Source organism: Hypanus sabinus, chromosome 5 (assembly GCF_030144855.1).
Source record: "Hypanus sabinus isolate sHypSab1 chromosome 5, sHypSab1.hap1, whole genome shotgun sequence".
NCBI classification, from domain to species: Eukaryota; Metazoa; Chordata; class Chondrichthyes; order Myliobatiformes; family Dasyatidae; genus Hypanus; species Hypanus sabinus.
This window is the reverse complement of record NC_082710.1, coordinates 108,093,719-108,111,818: the sequence shown is the minus strand read 5'-3', so window position 1 is coordinate 108,111,818 and position 18,100 is coordinate 108,093,719. Positions and strand designations below refer to the sequence as shown.

Below are 18,100 nucleotides of genomic sequence, written 5' to 3'. Positions count from 1 at the left end.
GTTGGTTCACAAATAAAACAGACCATCAATGACAAGCAACTTGAAGAATTTCTAGTGGGACTGGAGAAAATCACCTAGAAGGCATTCAAGGATGTGTTGAAAAATCTCCTGTCAACTATAGAGCACAAAACTACGCGCAGCTGGTTGACAACATGCTTCAAGCATACAAAACCATTAAATACAACATATCACTAAAGATTCATTTTCTGTATTCCCATTTAGAATTATTTCCTGCAAAATTGGCACTGTCTGTGACAAGCGTGGTGAAAGGTTTCACTAGGACACTGCGGTCATGGAGAACTGGTATCAGGGTAACTGGAATCCATCAATGCTTGCTGATTATTGTTGGACACTTAAGCAAGAAGCCTCAGAAACTGAGTACAAACAAAAATCTACAACAAACGTTTTTAGCTTAGTCAGCACCATAATACAATTAAATCCATTATATTCAATAAAAGTTAATTTCTTGTTTTTCCAAATTACTACATGATACAAGTACTCTGAAATTACCTTTATTTTCAGGTTCAAGTAGTCTGTCATAAAGAAAAAAAAATCAACGAAGCAAGATTTTCTAAAGAAAATTGTCCAGTGTTACAGCAGCACACTACTGGTCACATACTTGGCTTTCTTAGCTAAGGCATAACTAAAAACCAGAAAGTCATATAGCTATATGTAAAGGATTAAGTAAAATGATACATTTTCCAATACCAATATTCTTCAAATACCAATATTTTACTAAGCTTGCAGTTGAAATCTGTTCAACTTTAAAAAGATACCAAGTTTGAAATAGTCTCTTTAGCAAAGGAATTTTTATTGAAAATTTGTTTACATATCTGTATTCAAATAATTTCAAGCAGGTGTAATACATTTATTTTGAATTGATCACTGTACAAAATATTTAAGCTGCCTGAATCTTGGGAGATGTATAAAATTAAATTAAAACAAAGCTTAAAATGTAGAACCTTTAACTTTCCAAGCACAACTAGTCACACAGCAAAGGCACCTTAAAGAACTGCCTTCACGATTCATCAAAAATTTTAGTAGAATTTTCTACAAAATAATGGCATCAATGTTCCCAATTCATTGCTGTTAGGTTTCTCCGGATTCTTTGTTCACAAATTCCTTTCATTTGCCTGGAATTTTTCTTTTCACCTTCATTTTTTTTGTTTTTTTCACTTTTTCAGCTAATGATTCAGTTTGCTTTTTAGAAGTCTTTTCAGAGAGTGGTACTTTGAATGTGATTTCATCATCTGTATCATTGAGACCTTTACACTTCTGGCGTTGTTTCAGAACAGCAGGTGTGCAGACGGGAGTTACATCCTGAAAAAAAATCAGAAAGGCATCAGTTTAAAACAAATTATTTCCGAGATGTCACACTGAGGTGCTGGAACTCCATAATAACACTTGCAATGCTCCTCATTAACTGCAATTCTCCAGTCTTGGCAACATTTTCAATTGCCCTTTGCATTCTTTCCATCTTTCCTGTGCATCTTTTCCTCCTTGTAATTGGGTAGTGGGGTAGAGATACATCTCTACCAAAGGAGGTGTAAGAGGCTCCTTCCCTCTACTAGTCTGCAGGTCACCCTTGGGCAGCATGTCACTCTTGCTCTCCCCCTACCTCCCACCCCCAGGATCACATGAAGTGGTGGATGGTTGAATGAAGAGCTGATGCATATCTCAGGCCCTGATTATGCAACTACTAATGCCAGGCTGACGATCTTGATAATGTCTGGGGTCACTTGTCCTGTAAAGACACTGCCCAGAAGAAGGCAATGGCAAACCACTTCTGCATAAAAATTTGCCAAGAACAATCATGGTCATAGAGAGATGGAAGACCATGAACAACCCTGTCATATGACATGACACATGATGATGATGAACTGGTAAGAACTCTATAGTATTCCAAGTGTGACAATTTTCACATTTTGCACTAGTAAGAAACATTCACCATCAAAAACAATATCCTGCCCCCCCACTCTCATCTCACTATTACCATCAGGCAGGAAGAACAGAAACCTTAACTCCCACACCACCAGGTTCAGGAACAGTTAATACCCTTCAACCATTAGGGTTCTGAACTGCCATGGATAGCTTCAATCACCACTACTCTGACCTACAGGCTTGCTTTTAAGGACTCTTTACAACTCATGCTCTCAGACTTTGTTTATGTAGTTTTAAAATAAAATTCTATTGTATTTCTTTTCCCTTGTTAATACCTGGAAGAAAGTGAATCTCAAGGTAGTATTTAGTAACATATGCATACTTAGAGAATAAATTTATTTCAAGCTTTTCCTTTTATATTCCATGCCTTAGCCAATAAAGGTTAGTGTATTGCAGCCTTCCAATCTCACTTGTTTGCCTGTCCCATTATGTTTTGGGATTTGTGGAAATGCATTTTAAGGTCCCACTGTTCCGCTGTATTTCTCAATATCCTGTAATGTATTGTCTCTCTTGCCTTGATTACCCTCCCAAATGCATTACCTCATTCTTCTCCAGACTGAATTCCATTTGCTCACTGGAGTGGTCCATTGATAATTTACTGCAGTCTACAAATTGTTTCCTTAGTGAACATGACAATCTCTGGGTAAATGTGAGGTGAAGCACAAGGTATCATTTGATGCATGGAATTAAAAAGGCAGGTCATGCCGGAACTGTGTGAATAATTAGGTCAAAGGCAATAGAACCCCTATCACTAAACTACTAGGAAGACAATGATAGCAGTAGACATGTAAGAGGGTGGAGAATTATAGTTATCAGGTATCAGTTAGGCTGGGGCTTGCTTTATTTTTAGTTATTCAGAGATACTGCACAATATAGGTCTGTCCAACCCACTGAGCTGCACCACCTATTAAATATCCTATTTAACCCAAACCTAATCGCAGGATAATTTACAATGAGTATCTAACCTACTAACTGGTATGCCTTTGGACTGTGGATGAAACCCAAACACCCAGAGAAAACAAACACATTCCATGGGGAGGATGTACAAATTCCTTACAGAGGACGCTGGGATTAAACTCTGGACCCTGATGCCCCAAGGTATTTGTGCTAATTGCTACACTATCATGGCGTCTTTGGAATGAAGGAGGCTAAGAGCAGCTGTAATTGAGTTGTATAAAATGATGAGAGATTAAGTGTGAACAGGAGTTACCTATTTTCTTTAGCAGAGGAAACAAGACTGAGGTTGAGTAAATGTTTTATCCCTCCTGTAAGTAGTGGGGTTATAGAATAGTATTCGACAGGGGAATGGAAAAAACCAGTCACTTACAAGAGGTCTATTGACCCAGATGACCCAAGAACCAAACCTACAGGACTTCCACAATGGATCAAATGACCTTTTTTGGGACCGTAAATTTCACTGATTCTATTACTTAAGCTACCAAACCTTTGATCAATGTTGATAAGAATATAGACCATGTTCCCAATTAATTAGAATTATAGAGTACTGCAGCACAGAAACAGGCCCTTCTGCCCATCTAGTACTTATCAAACTATTAGTCTGCCCAGTTCCATTGATCTGCAGCTGGACCAATGGCCTTCATAGGCCCCCCCCCCCCCCCATACATATACTTACTCCAATTTCTCTTAAATGCTGAAAGCGAACCTACCACTTTTGCTGGCAGCTCATTCCATATTTTTACCACCCTCTGAGTAAAGAAGTTCCCCCTAGACATTTCACCTTTCACTCTTAAGTCATGACTTCCAGTTCTAGTCTCACTCAACCTAAGTGGAAAAAGTCTACTTGCATTTACCCTATCTATATCCCTCATAATTTTACATCCATGGTGATTCAATAATGGGCAATAATTATTGGAGGTTATGACTGGACTCTCACTCTCTGCAGCTGAGACCCCTGGAGTATGAAGGTGCATTGAGCACTGGGCATGACACTGAAACAAAATTAGGTGAATATGCAGCAGAGCAGAAAGTATAAGGAGAAAAAGAAAATAACAACAGCCATGTTGGGTCTGTCTCATCAGAACTGATGCCAAATCATCAACCTGAAACATTAAATTTGTTCGTCTCCACTGATACTGCCTGACCTGCTGAGTATTTTCAGCATTTTAAAATTTTATTTAAAAAATCTAGCATTGCTTTTGTACTATGAAAAACAGGTTAAATGGAAAATGCACACAATCACAGGAGTTGCACAAAAACAGAAGCTTTGGTCTAATTGGTCCATGCTGATTGACATGCCTCATCCAAGCTAATCCCATTTGTCAGTGTTTGGCCCATAACCTGATAATCCTTTCCAATCTGTATACAGTACTGTACAAAAGTCTTAGGCAGATATGTACAGATAGGGTGTCTAAGACTTTTGCACAGTACTGCACTAATGTTATGTATTGCACTGTACTGCTGTCGCAAAACAAAATTTCATGACATATGAGAGTAATGAAAAACCTGATCCTGATATGGGTCTCTGCTGTGGATTCAGAGTGGGAAGGGGACAGCAAAAGAGGAATCATGGCTGGAAAAGATGGTGGGGGCGGGGAGTGGGAAGAAATTAGAGACATTCTGTAATGATCAATAGATCAATTGTTTGGAATCAAATGACCCTGTCTAGTGTTTCAGGGCTGGGTATTTTTGCACCTGCAACAACCCCCCAACCTCTGGCACTTCTCTGCCACCTGTCCCACACCTCCCCCCTCCCCCCCGCAGTGCTCCATCCTTGCCATTCCTAACATCCTTTACTCCCACCAGATTTACAAACTCACTCTCTGATCCACATTGACAAATAGAGTACCATGCAAAAGTCTTAGGCACCCTAACGATATGAGGGGTGATTGATAAGTTTGTGGCCTAAGGTAGAAAGGAGTCAATTTTAGAAAACCTAGCTCATTTATTTTTCAACATAGTCCCCTCCTACAATTACACACTTAGTCCAACTGTCATGGAGCATACGGATCTTGGACCTCCAGAAAATGTCCACAGCAGGGGTGATTGATAAGTTTGTGGCCTAAGGTAGAAGGAGATGAGGTATACAGCTCTCCTTACATGCACATGCAGCTTAACCCTTTGATTATGCAGAAAGTTTGAAGTTAATAACTCATCGGGGTGATTGATAAGTTCGTGGCCTAAGGTAGAAGGAGGTGAGGTATTTGAGGGGCCCTACCCTCTCAAATTACTTGGTTTTTCTCTTAATATATCAATAAATTCTCTTTGCATTTTCCATAGTCTTCTCTGCCAAAGTTATCTTATGCCCACTTTTTGTGCCGTCCTCCCCTGGATTTCCTCCCCCAGTATGCTGCTGCATCCCCAGTACATTTAAACCAAGGTATGAGAGTTAACTCTTTTAACTAGACATAGTCAGAAAACTAATAATCTTGCTAAAATAAAAGCAAAGAACAATGGAAATACTCAGTTGGTCCTGACACATCTGTGAGAAGAGAAACAGCTAACGGTTCATATTGAAGACCCTTCTACCGTGGAAATGGGCCAATATCTAATCAAAGTTAAGAGAAAGGAATGCCAGTCATGTTCTATTCTGCTCTTTGACCGGATTGCCATCTTTCTCTTTTTTGTTTGTTTACACTCAGTGGTAGTACAGAAACATTAGTTCTGTTTCCTTACCACAGATGCTGCCTGATATGCGAGTATTGCCTGCTCATTTTAACTGATTTTATTTTAGATTTCCAGCATCTACAATTTCTTTGAATTTCAATACAGCGTAAATATTTACCGTTGAGCTTAATGTGAAGAAAAGCATCAAAGAACTGATGAAGAGCCTGGTTGTAATCATGGTTAAAAGTTACAACTGCCGATTTAACAAAAATTACTTAGATCAGTGTATTTTTTGTTTGAAAACCACTATGACACAAATTAACAAATTGAAAGTTATGAAAGGTCATGAGTGAGTGATCTTCGTTTAGTTACCTTTATATGGTTAATAGCATATCTTTACTGTGCAGACATTGTGCTTTTTATTCTTTACAGATCTTGCCAGTAACCTGTCAGCTGCTGCTCCTGAAATTTGACAGACTGGCTGTTGTTTTGGATGAGTGGAGAAGGATGGAAGGGCCACTAGTTGTGTTTTATTACTGTAAGAAATGGAAGAGAAACTGCAGTGGCAAATACTTTGGTTTTCACTTCAGCACCCTGAGCAAAAATCTTAATTTTAAAAGACATATGTACCACGAGAGCAATCTCAGCAGTTTTAATGGTGTTTCAGCGAGATCATGATGCAAGGAAAGTTGATGAATTCAGTGGCTATTTTCCTGATGCTGAGTGACCCACTGAATGCTTCCAGCATTTTCTGTTTATTTTAATCACAGATTTTCAATATACATAGTTTTCCATGCATCTTTTTCCCTTGTATTAGGTGAATGGGACATTCCATTTGATCTTGAAAGCTGAGCATTCCCCATTTTAATCTGTCAGCTAGAATTCTCCCTTAATAGTGATCAAATAGATTTCTCATACTTGTTGAGAGGGATCACTTGAGCTTACATATTAAGAATCATATTTGTTTAGCAGGATGTCCGGAGGAAGAGAACCCATGCCAATTAATGGGCATCAGGCACTAGGGTTCTTTTCTGATTTTTATTAAAACTTTAATGAAAAATGTAAACATGACAGTGGCAGGATCTAATATGATGTCTCCAACTATTACAATCCATTATAAAGGCAGTATGCACAGAAACCAAATGCATTTCAGCTTACCTGGCTGTTCACTGTATCATTCAATTTTTTAGGAAACCTTTTTTTCTTTCGAGGCATTGTTGCAGCCTGAAGGATAAGAAATGAAGTCATTCTCGTTCAGTATTCAACTCAATATTGCTCAGTAGAGCAACAAGCATTATAAAAGAAAACTGCAGCTCTTTTTATATTGAATAACTTCCCATTGAGAGATCTTGGAAAACAGAAATCTTTATATGTAAGTTCCACAACTGATGATCTTATCTGCAAATATTTTGGACAAATATATTCAAATCTGTACACAAATCTTTTTCACCACGACTTAAGTTATAAAATAAAGATTCCATTCAAGAATACACCATATTAGCCATATAAATGAAACAGTGAGAACTTGCTGCAGTCTACAATTGGTTTAAGGTTAACATTATGAGAAGCTAATGGTATGTGGATCTATGTCCATCCCAAAGTATCCAAATTTAATTTCTGTAACAACGCACACGCAACATTGTAGTGAGGGATCACCAAACCAAAGAATTTCAGCAAAATTAAAAGCAGAACTAACAAAACTGTCAGGCAACAATTTGACTAATCTAGTAACACACATAAGATGCTGGTGGAACACAGCAGGCCAGGCAGCATCTATAAGGGGAAGAACTGTCGACGTTTCGGGCTGAGACCCTTCGTCAGGACTAACTGAAAGGAAAGATAGTAAGAGATTTGAAAGTAGTCGGGGGAGGGGGAAATGACTAATCTAATGGTAGGATTCAATTAGTTGCAAGAAAAAGTTTGTGAACCTTTTGCAATTACCTGGTTTTCTGCATTAATTACTCGTAAAATGTGGTCTGATCTTCATCTAAGTCACAATAATAGACAAACACAATCTGCCTAAACGAATAACACACAAACAATTGTACTTCCCATCAATACTGAGTACACCATTGAAACAATCAGTCCAGGTTAAAAAAAAATGTGAACCTTTGGGTAATGCCTTCTACAAAACCTATTTGGAGTCAGGTGTTTCATTCAATGAGATGAAATTGTGGGTTGTAGAGGTGCCCTGCCCTATGATCGGGACAGTACTGCCAGAGTCTGCTCTTTTCCAGAAAGATCTGTTTATGTGCACCATGTCTCAAACAGCTTCAGAGAACCTTAGAAGCATGGTAGAGATGAATGAAGCTGGAAAAGGCTACAAAAGCATTTTTAAAGACCTGAGTGTTCATCAGTCCACAATAAGAGAAATTGTCTACAAATGGAGGAAATTCAGTGCTGTTGCTGCTCTCCCTAGGAGTGGGCATCCTGCAAAGATCATACCAAGAGTACAAAGTGCAATGCTGAAGGAAGTGAAAAAGAACCCAAGGATAACAGCAAAAGACCTGCAGAGATCTCTGGAACTTGCTAAAGTCTCTGTTTATGGTAGGAGACCATGGAGGAAACCACTGCTCTCCAAAAAACATTGCTGCACGTCTCAAGTTTGCAAAGGACCTCCTGGATGTTCCACAACTCTTCTAGGATAATGTTCTATGGGCAGATGAGACAAAAGTTGAACTTTTTGGCAAAAATGCACATCGTTATGCCTGGAGGAAAAGGGACACTGCACATCAACACCAAAACCTCATCCCAAACATGAAGCATTGTGGAAGGGCAGCTTTGCTTCCTCAGGGCCTGGACAGCTTGCTATCATGGAGGGAACAATGAATTCAAAATACTATCAATACATTTTACAGGAGAATGTCAGGGTAGCAGTGCATCATCTGAAACTTAATAGAAGTTGGATGATGCAACAATGATCTGAAACACAAGAGAAGATCAACAACAGAATGGTTTAAAAAGAAAAAAATTATTTTGGAATGGCCAAGTCAGAGTCTAAACCAGTGGAGTTTCAAGATGGTGACGTAGACATCTGCCTTCGGGTGCTCTTCATTTTTTAAACTATAATCACCCTTTAATCTAATCTTTTTGTACTTAATTACATGGGTTGATATTCACGATTTACTTCTTTTTTAAAATAATACTTGATTTAATCTTTTCAAACTTAAAATGTCTGTATCTAAGAAATCGTCTAAAGACCCTCCATCTCTTGAGGCAATCTCCAGTCTTCTGGATACTAAATTTGCAAGTATGGAAAATAAGCTTACTGCGAAAATATCTGAGCTTGAAGAAGTCATTAGATCGTTTGATACCAAGCTTCAATCGCAGGCAGCAGATATTGAACGGCACAAAGAAAAGTTTGCGGCTCTTGACAAGTTAATTTGTGAAAAAATACGTACTATTGAAACTTTGGAGGAGAAGTTACGGTCGACCGTTAAAATAGTGAAGCAGAGTAAGTTTAAAATCACCGATCTTGAAAACCGATCTCGCAGACAAAATTTGCGTATTATCGGATTTCCCAAAAATGTTGAGTCTGGTGACTTAACTGAATATTTCTCTAACTTATTGTGGGAAATTTTCGGTGAGGACGCTTTGCGGGCTAAACCTACTATCGATCGTGCTCACAGAGTTTCGAGATTTTCGATCTCGAGAGATAAACCATGAGCTGTGATTGTTCGCCTCCATTATCCTTGGGAGAAAGAGCTTTTAATCCGATTAGCTCGTCAGAAAGGTATGATTTCTCACAGAAGCATCAAGTTTCGAATTGTTGAGGATTATTCATTTGACGTAATGAAGGCGAGAATCGCTTTTAAACCAGTGATGGCAGAGATTCATTCGATTGGACTTAAACAAGCTTTAAGATACCCAGCGAATCTCAGAATTACGTTGAGTGACAACAGTCAGCGTTTAACCATAACCATATAACAATCACAGCATGGAAACAGGCCATCTTGGCCCTCCTAGTCCGTGCCGAACCCTTAATCTCACCTAGTCTCACCTACCCGCACTCAGCCCATAACCCTCCACTCCTTTCCTGTCCATATACCTATCCAATTTTACCTTAAATGACACAACTGAACTGGCCTCTACTACTTCTACAGGAAGCTCATTCCACACAGCTATCACTCTTTGAGTAAAGAAATACCCCCTCGTGTTTCCCTTAAACTTCTGCCTCCTAACTCTCAAATCATGTCCTCTGTGATCATTCTGCTTGTGTTCAGATTCAGTTAACTCTCCTTCCCCTCAACCATCAGGCTCTTGAACCAAATGGGATAACTTCACTCAACTTCACCTGCCCCATCATTGAGATGCTCCCACAACCCATGGACTCACTTTCAAGGGTTCTTTATCTCGCTCGTGTTCACGATATTTATCACTTATTTATTTATATTATTGTTCTTTAATACTCCGGAAGAAGCGAAGAAATTCGTCGAAGAATATCGATCTTCTAGTACAAGTTGAATTATGTGTTATGTTGATGAATTTTTGGAGAGAAGATGCCATTTCGTTTTGGGCTTTAACTTATGAAACTGTGGTATAGCTTTTTATTTTGGTCTGCAGACCTGGTCTTTTTTTATTATCATGGTTTATAGAAGCTCTTCTAATCTTACTGCAATGTTTTTTTTTCTTTCTTAATTCTTTTCTTCTGAACTGGATATACATGTTAATACTCTGTAATAATGATTTATTTTTTAAGATGTCGTTTCTTCTTCCCATAAGACTTTGCTTTCCGTAAGCATTTATTTGCTTGTACTTGAAAATGGGACGAATGTTTTGGACCTTTTATATATATATATATATATATATATGTATATATTGTAGTGATTTTTGAATCCTTTTTTTGATTCTTTTTTGATGACCTTTTTTTAATCCTTTTAATAGATTGGTGAATTTACACTTATATTCCGTAATATGGTTTTTTCAAAATGTCGTTTCTTCTTCCCATAAGTCTCTGATTTTGAAACGTCATTTTCTTGTATCTGAATATGGAATCTTTTCTTAAAGGTATATTACACTATTTTAAACTTTAATGTTTATCCTTTTTTACTAATGATTTTTTTGCTTTGTTATATTATTTTTCCATTTTGATTGATATATTCTTTCTTTTTACAACCCTGTACTTATATCTGGGTGTTATATAGTCTTTTTTCTTTCTTTTAATGAAGTTGCCATCTTGAAATGGGGGTAATATTGGTATTAGTTTGTGCGCCTGCCGCTTGGCTTTTTCTCGTGGGGTTGGGGGAGGGGGTAGGGATCATTTTTCACGCTTTTGCTTTTTATTTTTTTGCTTTTAGTTTATGGGCCAACTTTAGATTATTAATATTGTTGAAGTGTCATGTTCTCCGGTTGCTCCTGAATTATTTTTCCTTCTTCCTGAATTATGGGTTATTTTTTTTTAAACCTTTTATGATATATACAATTAGTATTGGCATGATGGATAAGTCTATTAATTTTATCTCTTGGAATACTAATGATTTAAATCATCCGATTAAACGTAAAAAAAATTTAAAGTATTCCATAGACTAAATGCTAATATTATTTTTGTACAGGAGACCCATATTAGGAGGGAGGATAATCAACGCTTTTTTAGGTTCTGGAAGGGTCAACAATTTCACTCGAATTGTACCGCCAAAATTAGGGGTGTGTCTATTTTTATAGACCCCTCAATTTCGTTTACACATCATGAAATTATTTCTGATCCACAGGGCAGATTTTTGTTGATAACTGGCTCACTTTTCAATCGAAAAGTGGCTCTAGTTAATATTTATGCTCCAAACTTTGACTGCCCTGAATTTTTTAAATGGTTATTTACTTCCCTCCCTAATCTAAATGAATATATGCTGATAATGGGTGGAGATTTCAACTGTTGTTTGAATCCTTCGATGGATAGATCTAAACCTATTCGAATTCTTCCGAATAGATCAGCCTTACTTATTAATTCCTTTATGGTTGATTCGGGAATTACTGAAATATGGCAGTTTTTGAACCCTAAAGATAAAGAATTTTCGTTTTTCTCACGTTTATCACAGTTCTAGAATTGATTATTTTCTTATTGATCATCGTTTATTAACAGATGTTACTGATTGTAAATATGACTCTATTGCCATTTCGGATCATGCACCTTTGAAGTTATCTATCAAGATTTCGGACTCTTTCAATAATACTAGATCTTGGAGACTTAACGCTACTTTGTTTCAAGATCCAGAATTTATCACCTTCATAAAACAGCAAATTGACTTGTTTTTTTTCAACGAACTATACCGAAGAGATTGACAGAGGAATACTTTGGGACTAAGGCTTTTATCCGTGGACAAATTATCTCATACTCTGTCGGTAAAAGAAAACAAAGATATTTAGATATTGCTTTATTAGTGGATAAAATTAAAGAAATTGATAAGATTTATTCCGTGACTCCTACCAAAGAACTCTATAAGAAGAGAGTTGAGCTTCAAATGGAACATAGTTTACTATTATCCTCTTCAATTGAGAATCAATTAATTAAGACTAGGGCTCAATTTTATATTCATAGTGATCGAACTGGTAAATTGTTAGCTAACCAATTAAAAGCTATTTCGACTAAGCGACAAATTATTAAAATTCGTAAACAAGACGGTAATCTGACTACTGATCATAAAGAAATTAATAATACTTTCCAAGGTTTTTATAAATCTTTATATCAATCAGAATTTGATGGCGATCTATCCATGATGGATAATTTTTTTAACAATTTGAATATTCCTAAACTGACAGATGAAGATCGGAGCTTGTTTGATGCTCCTATTTCTATGGCTGAAATAGGAGAGGCTATCTCATCAATGAATTCAGGGAAAGCTCCTGGTCCTGATGGTTATATTATAGAATTCTTTAAAACTTTTTCTTCTTTGCTTTCCCCTTGGTTATGTGAAATTTTTAATGATGCACTTACTAAGAAGCGACTACCCCAGTCTTTTTATGAAGCTACTATCTCTCTAATTCTTAAAAAAGATAAGGATCCTACTCTATGTGCATCTTATCACCCTATATCGCTATTAAATGTAGACTCTAAGATTCTTACAAAAATTTTAGCTATTAGATTAGAAAAGTTATTATCACAAATTATTTCAGAAGACCAAACTGGTTTTATTAGGAACCGGTATTCCTTTTTTAATGTTAGAAGATTGATTAATATAATTTACACTTCTTCACCCACAACCCCAGAATGTGTTATTTCATTAGATGCTGAAAAAGCTTTTGATAGAGTTGAATGGACATACTTATTTAATGCCTTGAGAAATTTTAATTTTAGTCCTAATTTTATATCATGGATTAAATTAATTTATTATAAACCTGTTGCTTCTGTTCTTACAAATAATTACAGATCCCCTTTTGTTCAATTATCTCGTGGTACGAGACAAGGTTGTCCATTAAGTCCTTTATTATTTAATATTGCATTAGAACCTTTAGCCATTGCTATTCGTGAATCCCCTAATATTTTTGGTATTACCCGTAACGAGAAGTTATACAAGTTATCACTTTATGCTGATGACTTGTTGTTATATATTTCCGATCCTGACAGGTCTATTCCCGCTATTTTATCCTTATTGGCTCAATTTGGTAGTTTTTCTGGTTATAAACTAAACTTGGATAAGAGCGAATTATTCCCTTTAAATGCGCAAACTTTATTGAATGACAGGATACCATTTAAAGTTGTTACTGATAACTTTATTTATTTAGGTATAAAATTTACTAAGAAATATAAAGATTTATTCAGATTGAATTTTTTACCTATGCTTCATCAGATTCAACAACTTACTACAAGATGGTCTCCTTTATCTTGATCATTAGTTGGCCGGATTAATGCTATTAAAATGATGATTTTACCGAAATTTTTATATTTATTTCAAGCCTTACCAATTTTTATTTCTAAATCTTTTTTTGATAACATTGATTCTAAAATTTCCTCATTTGTGTGGCAAAATAAAAACCCCAGGTTAAGTAAAAGGCAGTTACAAAAATCTAAAAAAGATGGTGGTTTAGCTTTACCTAACTTTAGATTTTACTACTGGGCGAATAATATTCGAAATTTAATATATTGGAAATTAAGATTTGGATTCACCATTGTGCCCACAGTGGGTAAATATAGAATGCAATGATGCACAAGGATATTCTTTATTCTTTGTTCTTGGTTCTTCTCTTCCTACTGATTTAGTTAAATTCAATAAACAGTTATCCAATCCTATTGTCAAGCACACATTACGAATTTGGTTTCAATTTCGTAAGTTTTTTACTCTGAAAAACTTTGTTCTTGATAGCCCTCTTACTTAACTTCTTTTTTAAACCTTCTTTGACAGATCAAGCTTTTAGCATATGGAAAAGGAAAGGTATAATATGTTTTTGAGATCTTTTTTTTGAAGGTAGTTTGATGTCTTTCGACCAACTTTCCAACAAATTTAAGTTACCTAAATCTAATTTTTTTTAGATACTTACAAATTAGAAATTTTTTACATAAAGTTCTACCATCCTTCCCCAATTCAACTATGATAGACTTTTCAGATATGATTTTTACCTTGAATCCTTGTCAGAAGGGATTAGTGGCTCTTATTTATAATATGATTATGAAAATACAACCAGAAATATCAGGTAGAATTAAACAAGAATGGGAAAAAGAACTTCGATACAATATATCAACAGAAAAATGGGAAAAAATTTTACAAATGGTTAATTCTTCTTCTATATGTGCTAAACATGCTTTAATACAATTTAAGGTTGTACATAGAGCCCATATGTCTAAAGATAAACGCTCATATTGCTCATATTCTCATATTAACCCTCAATGCGACAGATGTCATTTAGATGTGGCCTCATTGACCCACATGTTTTGGTCATGTCCCACTTTACATGACTATTGGAAGGACATATTTGCTATTATTTCCTCAATATGGAATATTGATTTACAACCTCATTTTATTACTGCAATTTTTGGTATACCAAATGAGGATGGTAACCGGTTTTCCCCTTCAATTAGACGAATGATCGCCTTTGCAACATTAATGGCCAGAAGGTCTATATTACAAAATTGGAAAGAAGTAAACCCTCCTACCATGTTTCAGTGGTTCTCTCAAACTATTTCTTGTCTGAGCTTAGAAAAAAATTAGAAGTACTATTTTCGATTCATCAATTAAATTTGAAGAAACTTGGGGACCGTTCATTCGACACTTTCATATGAATTAATTTGACCTCTTCCAGACCTTTTCTCTTTTTATTCTTGTTCTGGTATGGAGTTCCGGAGTTTTTGACACTATCATATATATATATAAACTGTTATTATTGCCCATGTTAGTTTAGTTTAGGTTTTTTTTTCAATATATTTTTTTCTCTTGCATTTTTAATTTTTTTTTTCTTTTGATGATTATTCTCGTTTTTTTCATGTATAATTAATATAGGTTACATTGATTAATGTACTATTTTTTTGCTGATATTTTAATAAGATATTGTTATTCTATTACTAACTTAACTAAGTCTAATGTACCCATAACCTATTCAATTTCACAATATGTTTTTTTTCTATATATGAAATTCAATAAAAAGATTGAAAAAGAAAGTCAGAGTCTAAACCTTAACCCAATTGAGATGCTGTGGCATGACCTGAAGAGGGCTGTTCATGCAAGGTACTTCAGAAATATTGATGAACTGAAACAGTTTTGTATGGAGGAATGACCTAAAACTCCTCCTTGCCATTATGCAAATCTGATCAGCAGCTATAGGAAATATCTGGCGGATGTTATTGCTGCTAAAGAGGTTCTATCACTTATTAAATACAAGAGTTCCCATACTTTTTCCAGCCTGGACTGTGAATGATTAAACAATTTATTCAAACAAAAAAAAGACATGAAAAGTACAGTTCTTTGTGTGTTATTAGTTCAAGCAGATTGTGTTTGTCTATTACGGCCACTTAGATGAAGTTTAGACTACTTTTTATAAGTAATTAACGCAGAAAATCAGGTAATTGCAAAGGATTCATTAAACTTCTCCATGCAGCTGTATATGAATAACGAAGCACATGGGGTAAACTTACAAAACCAGGAAAGTCATAGTCAATTCCTTTCTTTGCAAGCCTTCTTCGTAACCGTCCCTCTTTCTCAAGAAGTCTCTGTGACATAATTTTTTCTTCTTTCCAGTTTCGCTTCTTGTTGTAACGAGCAACTGCTGGGTTTGTAGGCTTCTTAAAAAATCTGTTACTACCTTTGAAAAGTTGTGGGTGCACTTTTTCTGGTGGAACAACCTGACCTAAATGGAAAAAGAACCATTAGTAAAGTGTGTTCACTATATCTCTGGATGAAAGGGAATCTTTCATTCATGTAGCACTTTAGTAAAGATAAAATATTATAAAGAAAGATGTGCAATCTGCTTCAGAGACTCTTGATGAACTTGCTTTGCCTATTATCTATGATGACAAAGTCAGCAGATACATGGAAACACCATCACCTACAGATTATCTTCAAAGCCTAACACCATCTTGACTGATAATATTATTGCTTATCGTCCATCATTACAGTGGTTTCTCCCTTAATTGAGAAAATAGGCAGATTCCCTTTGGTTACTTGTGAACCATGCTGCTTAACTGGGGCAGGAGACTGTTGCTCAACAGTTTCTAATTAGCGTCAGAAGCGTATGCTTGTGTGGTCATTAGACATTACACTGTACTTACAGTGAACAGTTTTTATATAGTGTTAATTGCACATGCTGGTGTTCAAAAGGGTGATTTAGTTGTTGAGAAATAAACAGTAAGACAATTCAGAACAATGTCCCTCCCCACAGATCTCCCACCTGGTACTTATCCCTGCAAGCTCAAGTGCTACACCTGTCCCTAAACCTCCTCTCTTACCACCATGCAGGGCCCCAAACAGTCCTTACAGGTGAGGCAACACGTCACTTGTGAGTCTGTTGGGGTCATCTATTGCATCCGGTGCTCCCGATGTGGCCTCCTCTATATTGGTGAGACCCAACGCAGATTGGGGGACTGCTTCGTTGAGCACCTCTGCTCCGTCTGCCACAACAGACAGGATCTCCTGGTTGCCACTCACTTCAACTCTCCCTCTCATTCCCATTCGGATATGTCCATACATGGCCTCCACTACTGCCATGATGAGGCCAAACTCAGGTTGGAGGAGCAACACCTCATCTACCGTCTGGTTAGTCTCCAGCCCTTTGGTATGAACATCGAATTCTCCAACTTCCGGTAATTCCCTCCCTCTCCTTTCCCCCATCCCACTTTCACTCTGTCTCCTCTTCTAGCTGCCTATCACCTCTCTGATGATTCTGCCTTCTTCAACTACCCATAGTGCTTTCCCCTTACATTCCTTCTTCACCTCTCCTGCCTATCCCCTCCCTCACCTCTTGATCTTTCCTCTGATTGGTTTTCCACCCTCCCCCCACCTTCTTTATGGGGCCCCTGCTCCCTCCTTCTTCAGTCCTGACGAAGGGTCTTGGCCCTCTCATTGACTGCTCATTTCAACAGATGCTGCCCTACCTGCTGTGTTCATCCAGCTTGTTTGTACGTGTTGATTTGACCACAGCATCTGCAGTGTACTTTGTGTTTAGAACAGTTTTTCCTCACTGCAGTTTCAAGTACTCAGGCTTGGAAATGCCAAAAATAACTGGGAGTGAAGTAATTTCACTAATTCATGAACTACAAAGCATTTGAAGGTATTGACAATCCTCTTGAACGTTATAATGAAAGTGAAGATTTGGTGGATGCAATTGTCGATACCGTTGTCTGAAAGCAGTCCTTTATCTGCACTAGGTGTCTGTGCTGATTTGGTTCATTTATAGTCGATCAAAAGAATACGGCAGCGTACACTGGATGAATTCCTCTGTCGATAACTATTAGGAACTAATACAGTTTTATAGTACTGTACTAGTATTTACAGTGTTCAAAGTTGTTCTGTATTTCATTCAAATACTTAATTTGTTACTCAGTTAAAAGAGTATGTAGAAAAAAGACAGACTACTGTTTAACTATTTGGTTAACTGGGGCAGTTGCTTAATTGGTCCAAAAGGTACTGGTCCCAATGTGCCCAAGTTAACCACAATCCATTGTAATGAAATTATCTATGTGTGAGAGAATTGTGGGGCTATCCTCAGCGTTGAATGTAGTAAGTCTGACTTAATTCAGCATTGTCTTTTCAAAGTCAATTACAAATGGTCAGTAAACACTGGCCTTGCAGCAATACCCATGTCTCATAGATGAATGAATGAATTAGAAAATTTACTAGTCGACTCCTGGATCTTTAGCAGGATGATTTGTGATAACTGAATGCATTCAGCAATGTTCCCTTCAATCACAGTATATCATAGCAACAATAAATAAATAAGCACCTCACTCTCGACAGGAAGTTTATTCTATATTTATTTTGAGATGTAACACTGTAATAGATCCTACTGGCTCAACTAGCCTGAAGCGCCCAATTATACTCAATGGACCAATTAACCTGCTAACCCACTGTCTTTGGAATATGGTCAAGGGGAGAACGGACAAACCCTTTACAGACAGAGAATTGAACACAGGTCACTGGTGCTGTAAGTGTTACATTAACTGTTAAGCTACCATATA

At 36.7% G+C, this 18,100-nt stretch overlaps 1 protein-coding gene across 1 annotated transcript in view; it reads right to left on the bottom strand.

The window, feature by feature from the left end:
* Positions 1-506: 506 nt before the first annotated feature.
* Positions 507-18,100, bottom strand: part of nifk (nucleolar protein interacting with the FHA domain of MKI67) — a 36,366-nt gene continuing 18,772 nt past the window's right edge. Inside the window, exons 4-6 of the mRNA XM_059970313.1 lie at positions 15,563-15,774; positions 6,664-6,729; positions 507-1,320 (exon numbers count right to left, since the gene is read on the bottom strand). Coding sequence (XP_059826296.1) covers positions 1,126-1,320; positions 6,664-6,729; positions 15,563-15,774 — 473 coding nt within the window. The 3' untranslated portion in view covers positions 507-1,125. The remainder of the gene's footprint in view (positions 1,321-6,663; positions 6,730-15,562; positions 15,775-18,100) is intronic.